This window comes from Physeter macrocephalus, chromosome 11 (assembly GCF_002837175.3).
Source record: "Physeter macrocephalus isolate SW-GA chromosome 11, ASM283717v5, whole genome shotgun sequence".
Taxonomy (NCBI): Eukaryota; Metazoa; Chordata; class Mammalia; order Artiodactyla; family Physeteridae; genus Physeter; species Physeter macrocephalus.
Window position 1 is genome coordinate 104,302,606 of NC_041224.1, and position 11,656 is coordinate 104,314,261.

An 11,656-nucleotide genomic window follows, 5' to 3' on the forward strand; every position below is an offset into this window, starting at 1 on the left:
TTGAGAAGATTAACAAAATTGCTAAACCATTAGCCAGACTCATTAAGGAAAGAAGGGAGAAAACTCAAATCAATAGAATAGAAATGAAAAAGGAAAAGTAACAACTGACACTGCAGAAATACAAAGTATCATGAGAGATTACTACAAGCAACTCTATGCCAATAAATTGGACAACCTGGAAGAAATGGACCAATTCTTAGAAAAGCTCAACCTTGTAAGACTGAACCAGGAAGAAATAAAAAATATAAACAGACCAATCACAAGCACTGAAATTGGAACTGTGATTAAAAACCTTCCAATGAGCAAAAGCCCTGGACTAGATGGCTTCAAAGGTGAATTCTATCAAACATTAAGAGAAGAGATAACACCTGTCTTTCTCAAACTCTCCCAAAATATAGCAGAGGGAGGAACACTCCCAAACTCATTCTACGAGGCCACCATCACCCTGATACCAAAACCAGACAAAGATGTCACAAAAAAGAAAACCACAGGCCAATATCACTGATGAACATAGATGCAAGAATCCTCAACAAAATACTAGCAAACAGCATCCAACAGCACATTAAAATGATCATACACCGTGATCAAGTGGGGTTTATACCAGGAATGCAAGGATTCTTCAATATACACAAATCAGTCAATGTGATATACCATATTAACAAACTGAAGGATAAAACCCATATGATCATTTCAATAGATGCAGAAAAATCTTTCAACAAAATTCAACACTCGTTTATGATAAACACCCTCCAGAATGCAGGCAGAGAGGGAACTTACTTCAACATAATAAAGGCCATATATGACAAACCCACAGCCAACATTGTTCTCAATGGTGAAAAACTGGAACCATTTCCACTAAGATCAGGAACAAGACAAGGTTGCCCACTCTCACCACTATTATTCAACATAGTTCTGGAAGTTTTAGCCACAGCAATCAGAGAAGAAAAAGAAAAGGAATCCAAATTGGAAAGGAAGAAGTAAAGCTCTCACTGTTTGCAGATGACATGATACTATACAGTACATCACTATACAACATTGTGACAATGACTGTACTACCCAAAGCAATCTACAGATTCAATGCAATCTCTATCAAACCACCAATGGCATTTTTCATATAACTAGAACAAAAATTTCACAATTTGTATGGAAACACTAAAGACCCCGAATAGCCAAAGCAATCTTGAGAAAGAAAAACGGAACTGGAGGAATCAGGCTCTCTGACTTCAGACTATACTATAAAGCTACATTAATCAAGACACTATGGTACTGGTACAAAAACAGAAATATAGATCAATGGAACAGGATAGATAGCCCAGAGATAAACCCATGCACATATGGTCACCTTATTTTTGATAAAGGAGGCAAGATACACAATGGAGAAAAGACAGTCTCCTCAATAAGTAGTGCTGGGAAAACTGGACAGCTACATGTAAAAGAATGAAATTAGAATATTCCCTAACACCATACACAAAAATAAACTCAAAATGGACTAAAGACCTAAATGCAAGGCCAGACACTATAAAACTCTTAGAGGAAAACTTAGGCAGAACAGTCTATGACATAAATCACAACAAGATCCTTTTTGACCCACCTCCTAGAGAAATGGAAATAAAAACAAAAATAAACAAATGGGACCTAATGAAACTTAAAAGCTTTTGCACAATGAAGGAAACCATAAACGAGATGAAAAGACAACCCTCAGAATTGGAGAAAATATTTTCCAATGAAGCAACTGACAAAGGATTAATCTTCAAAACTTACAAGCAACTCATGCAGCTCAATATATATATAAAAAAACCCAATCCAAAAATGGGCAGAAGACATAAATAGACATTTCTCCAAAGATGGAATATTACTCAGCCATAAAAAGAAACAAAATTGAGTTACTTGTAGTGAGGTAGATGGACCTAGAGTCTCTCATACAGAATGAAGTAAGTCAGAAAGAGAAAAACAAATAACGTATGCTAACACATATATATGAAATCTAAAAAAAAAAAAAAAAAAGGGTTCTGAAGAACCTAGGGGCAGGATAGGAATGAAGACACAGATGTAGAGAATGGACTTGAGGAGATGGGGAGGGGGAAGGGTAAGCTTGGATGAAGTGAGAGAGTGGCATGGACATATATACACTACCAAATGTAAAATAGATAGCTAGTGGGAAGCAGCCGCATAGCACAGAATGCAGGCAGAGAGGGAACTTACTTCAACATAATAAAGGCCATATATGACATATATATGTCATATATATGACATATATATGACATATATATATGACACGGAGATCAGCTCCGTGCTTTGTGACCACCTAGAGGGGTGGGATAGGGAGGGTGGGAGGGAGGGGATATGGGGATATATGTATATGTTTAGCTGAATCACTTTGTTATAAAGCAGAAACTAACACACCATTGTAAAGCAATTATATTCCAATAAAGATGTTAAAGAAAAGAAAAATAAATAAAATAAATATTAAAAAGAATAGCCAAGATAGTCTTGAAGAACAACAAACCATTGCAGGACTTAAGCTATGATAAATCAAGACTAATTATAAAGCTATAAGAATTAAAACAGTGTAGTACTGGCACAAGAATAGAGGCTTAGACTAACGGTACAGAATAAAGTATCCAGAAAGAGACTCACACATATATGTCACCTGACATAAAACAAGGCACCACTGAAAATGCATGCTCTTTTAAATAAATAGTGCTGGGCCAACTGGCTATGCACACACACAAAAGAATGAATCTTGATCTCTACCTCACACCATAGGAAAAAACAAATTCCAGATGAATGTAAACCTAAGAGTCAAAGGTAAAACAACAAAAATATTCTCGGGGAAAGCATAAGAGAATAGTTTTTAAACCTAAATAAAGCACTGCACAAAAAAAGAAAAAAATTGATGGATTAGATTTCCTTAAAATTAAGAAAGTGTGGGCTTCCCTGGTGACGCAGTGGTTGAGAATCTGCCTGCTGTTTCAGGGGACACGGGTTCGAGCCCTGGTCTGGGAAGATCACACATGCCACAGAGCAACTAGGCCCGTGAGTCACAACTACTGAGCCTGCACGTCTGGAGCCTGTGCTCCTCAGCAAGAGAGGCCACGATAGTGAGAGGCGTGCACACCACGATGAAGAGTGGCCCCCACTTGCTGCAACTGGAGAAAGCCCTCGCACAGAAACGAAGACCCAACACAGCCAAAAACAAATAAATAAACAAACCAATGAACCGACATTAAAAAAAAAATTAAGAAAGTGTTTGTCAAAAAATTAAGAGAGTAAAACAGAAACACCATAGAAATGACTGCAATAGCTATATCTGACAAAGGACCATATTAAAAAAAAATAAGGAACTCCTACAAAGCAATAAGAGAAAGACTGACAAGCTCTCAAATATAGGCAAAAGATGTATTATAAGAGAGGATATACAAACTTCTAGTAAGCATTTGAAAAGATATAAAACACCATCAATAATCAGTAATGAAATGCATCATTAAAATCAAAATTATATATCACTACACTCCTGCCAGAGTGGCTAAAATTAAAAAGACTGTAAATGCCAAGTGTACATGAGGAAGTAGAATAACTAGAACTAGTATAGATTCTTGTGGAAGGAGATGTTGGTACATCCACTTTGGAAAACTGCTTGGTTTTGTTAGGAATGCTGAAGATATGTATACTCTATGACCCAGCAATTCCACTCCTTGGTATAAAACCGAAAGAAATGAGTGCATGTGTCCACCAAAAGACATGCACAAGAATGTTTATAGCAGCTTTAGTTGAATAGCCCCAAACTGGAAATAACCAAAATGTTAATAAATGGCAAAATAGATAAATTGGGCCATATTCCTACAATGCAATACTATACAGCTATGAAAAGGGCAAACCACAGGGGCATGTAGCAATGTGGATGAATCTCAGTGAAAGCCAGAGATGCGAACATATTGAATTTACATAATTTTCAAGATCATATAAAACCAATAAAAATGATAGAAATCAGAATTGTGGTTACCTTTGCAAGGAATATTGACTGAGAAAGAGGGCACAAGGGAGACTTCTGGGATACTTGAAATGTTCTGTATCTTGATCTGAGTGATATTTACCACACCACTTAAGATTTGTGCACTCTATGTATATTACATTATATAATACATAACACAATTAAAAAGTATAAGCAAACAAAGGAAAGCGTGGCCAGTTCTAAACCATACAAGTCTATGGATACAGATAGTACGTAAATGAGTATCACTGGGGCCCCCGGTCAGTGTGGTGGGTTCACCATGTCCTGGGAAAGGGGTCAGCACAATCAATTTTCAAGAATAACACTCAACTGTGGACACATGAAAAGAACATAAAAAAAGAGACCAGTTGCTGAGAAAGGCAAGAGAGAAGCCCTGAATGCTGATGATTTTTCAGTACAGAACATGGAGCAGAAGTTGACAAGGGTAACTGGTGGTGGCTATTTATAGTGACACAAACTGGTCTGAGAAGTACTCTGCCCTTCAAAGACCGCCCAGGGACTGTAACTTCAGCCCATTTTCCCAAACTTACACTTCTTTTTCAAGAAGCAGCACCTCCTTTTCCTTTTCCATCTGCCTCAGAATTTCCTGGTATTTCTTCCCATGGAAATAAAAAAAAATATTGATCATAATCAAGAATTTCTGTATATTTCATTTCAATGTCACTGATAAAAAGTTTCTCCCAAGACTAACTTCTAATATTCCAAATGGTCCATGCATGAATGTGCACACATAACTAGGAAGATGTTCTAATAAAAATTAGGAGATATTAGTCACTGGATGGATACACATGGAAAAAAAGAAAAACGAATTCTCTCTTTGGAGCCTGCTTGGATTCAAATCCCAGCTCTCACACTTACTAGCTATGTTTTCAGAGCACATTATCAAACTCCTTTGAACCTGTGTCCTCTTGATCATAACGATATCATCCCCAAAGAATTACTAGAAAAACGGATTGAAAAAAATACTGTATGTTGATTGCTTAAAAATACTGTATGTGCCAGTGCCCAGCACAAGATAAATCCTTAACATACGTCTGTTTTGTTGTTGTTGCTACTGCTGTATAAATGGCATTTTCACTAGTGGCAGATTTTAGCCTTGATGAGAAACCGAGGTATCCATGGCATTGGAAAAGTTCTGCCTCTACTCTGACTTTTCCTCAGAGGCAGTGTACCTTTATGCAGTGGGCCTGGTCCTCACAGAGCTGATACACAGATTGGTAGTCACTCTCTATCTAGAAAGAAAAGAGAATTAACAAATTTCATGGATTAAATCACAACCAAGCCTTGGCTACTCCCAACTAGAGCACTGGATATTTGGCTGGTTATCTAGCAACTTCTTACTAGGGAAAGCAACCGTATCACAAAGTGATGATCTCATCATTCATGGGCGGGGTCTAATTTTGAGCAAAGGAAGTTGTTTGCCTAGGTTCTCATATGCCTCTCAGGTGAGACATCAGGAGATGTTTCAGGGCACTTAAGTTTGGGCTTCAACAATAGTATTTAGTATTTGAAGTAGAGGGGTGTTTAAGAAATGGTAAGACCAGTATTTTTAATATAAACTTTCTTTCCCTTCACCTGCAGGTGAATCAGAAATTCATCTGCCAGATGTTCTTGCTTCCCTCCTGTGCCTCAAGCTGTTCTGTTTCTAAGACCTTTAGGGTTCTCTCCCATTTGTATCCTGAACAGATCCTCAATGGAGGAGACTCTGCCTCTACCTTGACCAGTTCCTTCTCTTGATTTGCACAGGATTCTGTTGACTTTTGTAGTCTCACCTATGGAAGACAGCGAGTGACAGCAAAAAGTTGATAGAATTCTTAATGGAAGGCAAATGGGTAATATTCATCCTCCCTCCAGTCTGGCAACGAGCATGATAATAATGCCTATTATACAGTGAGGACAGACTATGACAATCTAGAGTGGGCACTATTATTGGCCCCATTTTACAGGTGAGAAGACAATGGCAAGGAGAAGTTAACTACATAACTTGTTTAAAAGTCACACAGTGGGGGCTTCCCCGGTGGTGCAGTGGTTAAGAATCCGCCTGCCAATGCAAGGGACACAGGTTTGAGCCCTGGTCTGGGAAGATCCCACATGCCGTGGAGCAACTAAGCCCGTGAGCCACAACTACTTAGCCTGCGCTCTAGAGCCTGCGAGCCACAACTACTGAAGCCCATGTGCCACAACTACTGAAGCCCACATGCCTAGAGCCTGTGCTCCACAACAAGAGAAGACACCGCAGTGAGAAGCCTGCACACCGCAATGAAGAGTAGCCCCCGCTCACCGCAACTAGAGAAACCCTGCGTGCAGCAACGAAGACCCAATGCAGCCAAAAATAAAATAAATAAATTTATTTTTAAAAAAATTCACACAGTGGCAGATGTTTAAGCCTTGGTCATCTGACTGACCAGTCTGTGGACCTAATCACCCTCCTTCCTCCAGTCTTACTGACCAAAGTACCAGCCCTTTTCTCCATCTTGTACTCCACAGGGTGCACTAACATGCTGCCTGAATCACAAAGCAAAAGAGAAAACTGCCTCTTTTTCAGAGAAAAAGAGGACAGTAGGGCTCTGGCATGGTGGGCTCAGCCAAATTGCCATATTTGCCACATAAAGCTGCAGAGAGCTTTTCAGTAGGATTTCTGCCCTCTTTGGGGCATCCGATTCATTCATTCATTCAACAAATATTTACTGGGCTACTACCATGTGCCAGACACTATTCTAGGCACTGGGGAAATAGGAGTGAACAACACAGACAAAAATTCAAAAAATAAAATAAATAAATTTATTTTTAAAAAAATTCACACAGTGGCAGATGTTTAAGCCTTGGTCATCTGACTGACCAGTCTGTGGACCTAATCACCCTCCTTCCTCCAGTCTTACTGACCAAAGTACCAGCCCTTTTCTCCATCTTGTACTCCACAGGGTGCACTAACATGCTGCCTGAATCACAAAGCAAAAGAGAAAACTGCCTCTTTTTCAGAGAAAAAGAGGACAGTAGGGCTCTGGCATGGTGGGCTCAGCCAAATTGCCATATTTGCCACATAAAGCTGCAGAGAGCTTTTCAGTAGGATTTCTGCCCTCTTTGGGGCATCCGATTCATTCATTCATTCAACAAATATTTACTGGGCTACTACCATGTGCCAGACACTATTCTAGGCACTGGGGAAATAGGAGTGAACAACACAGACAAAAATTCATGCCTTCATTGGGTTTACATTCTGGTAGAAGAAAAAGATCAAATAAATTTTTAAAAATTCCTTGGCCTATAAGCCATGGGTTGGAAAATCAGGTACACTACTTGACCTATCCCTGTGTAATTGTGGAAGTTAGTATTCTCTTCTTACTTGACTATCTGTATTTGTGTGTCATTTAGATCATAAATTTCTTGAGGGCAGGTCCTGATGGGCATTCAGAGCGCGTGTTCTACTGACTAATAGATGATGAGGTCTCTGGAGCAATTCCCTTCTCTTTGGTGCCATTGCAGTCATCTCTGCCACGAGTGTGACTGATAAAGTTATGAATGTCACCCAGGTCAGGGGGTAAAGCAGAGGGAACAAAGGACATTGGCTCACCTCTGTGAGCTCACAGACAGACTTAGCCTGGGGGAGTCCTTGGAAGCCATTCCTCCCAAACTTAGAACTGACACAATATCTCCCAGAAAATCTGTAGCTTTGCTTTTCTACTCACCTTCGATTCTGCCAGCATCTGCTTTAGGGCTTCTTTATCAAGGCCAACTTTCTTAAATCTCTTTGAAATCTGAAATACCAACCCACAAATTGTAAACTGAGTAAGGCATCCAAACATGAAAATGTGGGATAGAGTCAGACTTGAAGGTCGCAGAACTGCAGAATGGTGATTAATTATTTCAGATCCCAGATGGAAGCTCGATAGAAAAGTATCTCCTTCTCCCTCTGGAAGCTGCCTGACTCCATGCCAGCTGGACAGACCTTTCTGTTCCCATAGCCCATGAAAAGTACAGCGCAAAGGATGTGAGGCAGGTGGGGAGAGAGGGAAGAGAAACTGGGGTAGGGTAGTTGGGGGAGGGAGGGACAGTTCTCTCCCTCCACAGTCCTTTAGCCTTCCCACTCCAGATCTGTAATTCCCAGAGGACAAAGGGTGGTATCAATTAACCAGAGTTTGTTCTAAGAGATTTGGAAGGCGGAGTCGGGAGCAAGCATACACTTTATGGTGGTTGCCCCTCCTCCTGTCTTTCTGACTGGAGAGTTCAAGAAGACGATGACTCTATTGGGATTCCTAAGAAACGAGCCTCCTTTCAAGGGTGGACTTATCCTGGGACCCCCCAAAACCCAGGGCCCACCTTACCTTCTTCTGCAGCTCTACCACGTTCCTGCTTAGAATCTCCTTATTTTTTTCCTGGGGAAAGAAAGAGGTAAAGGGAACAAACCCCACTCTGCTTTCATACCCTCCCACTCACCGGTCACTGAAATCTCATCTGGGCGATGAGAGCACCAAGTGGGAAAATTGCACTCTGGCGCCATACAGGGAATCTGGGAACAGAGCCCAGGCCTCACCCCTGTGCCGAGCGCATCATTCCCAAAGTACTCTGTTAAACAGCTGTGATATCCACAGACACAGCAGTGATGTGCGATGATGGTGCCCTGGGAAAGAGAGAGCAGTGGACTGCCAGCAAAGTACATCTGACAGTCCTTTTCTAGACGCCTCCTTACCAGCTTTGCTGTTTCTAATTCCAGATCCCGCAGGGCTTCCTCCTTTTCAGATATGATGTGGTTCAGCTCCTCCCTCTCTCTGGCTTGTCCTACTGACAGGGTAATCTCTCTTTCCAGACTGAAAAATAGTGTCACCCAGGTGTGGCTCAGTCCTAAGGAGGCTTCCAGGACCCCAGCTTAGGAAGCTACAGCCAAAGTCTCGGGGAGCCAAAGGGACTACCCAATGCGGTGGCAGTAAAATGTCAACTTGACGTGGAAATTTAGTGCAAAAATCTGTATATAAAACCTTTTGAGGGCACCACTGTTTAGTTTCAGAATTTAAATAACATGCCAAGATCCATGGACAAAGAAGTAAACCTTCCTCCCACCCCCTCTTGATCCCAAGGGGCATTCAGATGAGGAGAAGCCCTTCCCCCACCAACTGCAAAGCCTGCCTTTGAATGGTTTCTTCTTTCTCTTGAATTTTTTTGAGAAGAACCTGATTTGCCTCATCCAGTCTCTGCAGGTCCTTTTCAAGGCCTGAGTTCAGGTAGTTGAGGTTCTGTTTCACGACTTCTAGTTTCCGTATTTCCATCATCGCCTGCCTGCAGGAGAATCATCTTCATTACCAAACTCAGGACAGGAAAACATATGAGCTGTCGTCTCATTTACTCCCCCATCTTCTGTTGTTACTGTGCCTCACCAGCCCTACATTATCATTTCCCATGATAAATTGATTTCTGAGGTGTTTTGCATAAAGTAAATTCCTGGAGTCAAATCACATTTTAATTTCAGATATTATAAATGGAACCTATTAAAACACAAATCTTTTGTGAAGCAAAAGAAATATTTTTTCATTTGAATAATTATATTCTAACTTATTTATTTTCAAAAAGATGTATACAGAGTATAGGGAATCCAAGCCACACCTATAAAGCATTTAAATATCTGCAAGGGAGAGGAATGTTTTCAGCCTCCTTTTGTTAGAGTCTCCTAAGGAGTCTGTTATATTGAATACATTCTACCTTAGTCAGGTAGGCACATGCGCTGGGTAGGGGGCAGGGAACAAGGGTGGATCTTTTCCCCAAATAAGACTGATTTGCTTTTGGAGACATTAACTATCTCTGAAAACACCACTTCTAGTATGATGAAGTCCAAAGAACTGAAACCAAAGTCTTTCCTCCCTAGGAAGGCTTCCAGGCTTGAGGAGGTAATGTCCTGCGCAGTTGAGGTTTCCTGCCTTATTGGATTGTGGTAGATGCTTTCCATACTAGCTCTTCATTCTCATTACTTACACATCATCCGATGGGTCCTGTCCAGCTTCTTCCATTGTAGGTCTCCTAAATTATTAATACAAACATGTGTTATGGAAACAAAGCCCCTAGTGTCTGACATAGTCATTGGCCCGGGAAGGTGCAGGCAAAAGGTTTGACCAGGCAAGACAGAGCCAAGAAGAAACCCATGCCTCCTAGACCCTCTCGTGTTTCAAAATCAGTTGTAATATTTTGCTAAATTACGGTAAGCCAGCTCATATCTCTTAAATGAATATCATAAATGAATCCCACTGGAGTACAGAAATCTTTCTGTTTTCACAATTTTCACACTTTGCCTACCTTTCCTCTTTCTTGCCTGCATTGGCTCAGTCACAGGTAAAGTGCTAGGAGAACTCAAGCTGGTGTATATTGGCAAACACACTGAGAGTTTATTTCTAACCCTGACCTTCAGGGAGACTTAGTCAAAAGGAATGATAGAAGAGTCAGAGGGTACCAAAAAGTTGGCTGGCTGATTTCTGTTGGTCTATAGCCATCCTACTTTTTAACAAACTCTAGATATTATGACTGGGTTGATCCTGAAATGGGAGCTGAAACAGTACCATGGACAACAGGATACAACTACTGAAAGGAAACAAACAAATGCTGGGCTCTCAGGGATGGTATCTGCTCCACTGCACCAAAATTAAAGTTCAGGGCTGAACCCAATCTAAGAGAAGTAGAACACCAAATCTCCTTTCACATTCCATCTTCTCTTCCTTTCTCTTTTCTTTGAAACTTTTTTGTTTTAATTCCTTCTTCTACCTTCTCCTTTTATAGCCCTCCCTGCATTTTCCTTTTCCATCTACTCTCTCGTGTGTAGGCAAGGCAACCCAGCCTACAATGATGCCCTCTGAGCTCACCCTTCTCTTCCCAACAAAGATTTCTTCTGCTTCCCACCGAGATTTCCAACTGAATGTCAGAACTTTCAGAAAAGGTATCTCCTTAATGACTGAATTCTCCACATACAGCTGGTCATGACATCTGTAGCTGGGTGGGGCAGCATGTCATAGTGGGTGGCAGTGGGTGGGGTGGCAGTGGCCCCTTGTCATCCCTGTAGGCAGAGTTCAAAACTTTAGGACACTTTAATTCTCTGACTGAAGTGCAATAAGATCTACGCAACAAATTTCTGGACACAGTTTAAACTGCTTCTGAAACAGCAATCAGCTCTATGGGACACATTTCTTCATTTCCTCAAATCCATAGACCTAGTCATCGTTGATATCATGCTCATTTCCTTCACAGTCTCTGTGTGGTATATGTGCAGATTGCTGCACTCAAATCCAAACCATGCAAGAGGTGGGGGTAGGAACATCTGAGAGCAGGCTAGGAAGAACCTGAGAGATGTCTTATCTGTGAGCCAAGCAAGCCCTCATTCTCCCCAAGTTGGATTCTTGGAGCTGCAAAACAAATTCCTTTATTTTCCATGAAGAGGCACTGCCAAGTCATTGGGAAGGAAAGTCTGATGTTTCAAAGGTGGAGAGTATGTGGATGTTGAGCAGGAAGGAGGAAAAGAGGAGTGTTAGGTCCACAGACCCAACTCTACTTACTGCCCACTCCTTCAGAATTCTCTCCTCATTTTTTTTTTTTTTTTTGCGGTACGCGGGCCTCTCACTGTTGTGGCCCCTCCCGTTGCGGAGCACAGGCTCCGGACGCGCAGGCTCAGCG

At 41.2% G+C, this 11,656-nt stretch overlaps 1 protein-coding gene across 1 annotated transcript in view; it reads right to left on the reverse strand.

Moving 5' to 3' along the window:
• The window catches only part of LOC102981141 (transmembrane and coiled-coil domain-containing protein 5B-like), a 79,404-nt gene that overhangs the window by 6,630 nt on the left and 61,118 nt on the right, over positions 1-11,656 (reverse strand). The window contains 9 exon segments of the mRNA XM_028496328.1: positions 4,004-4,079; positions 4,543-4,607; positions 5,185-5,244; positions 5,728-5,784; positions 7,699-7,767; positions 8,335-8,385; positions 8,700-8,817; positions 9,134-9,283; positions 9,974-10,018. Of these exon segments, the coding sequence (XP_028352129.1) occupies positions 4,004-4,079; positions 4,543-4,607; positions 5,185-5,244; positions 5,728-5,784; positions 7,699-7,767; positions 8,335-8,385; positions 8,700-8,817; positions 9,134-9,283; positions 9,974-10,008 (681 nt within the window). The 5' untranslated portion in view covers positions 10,009-10,018.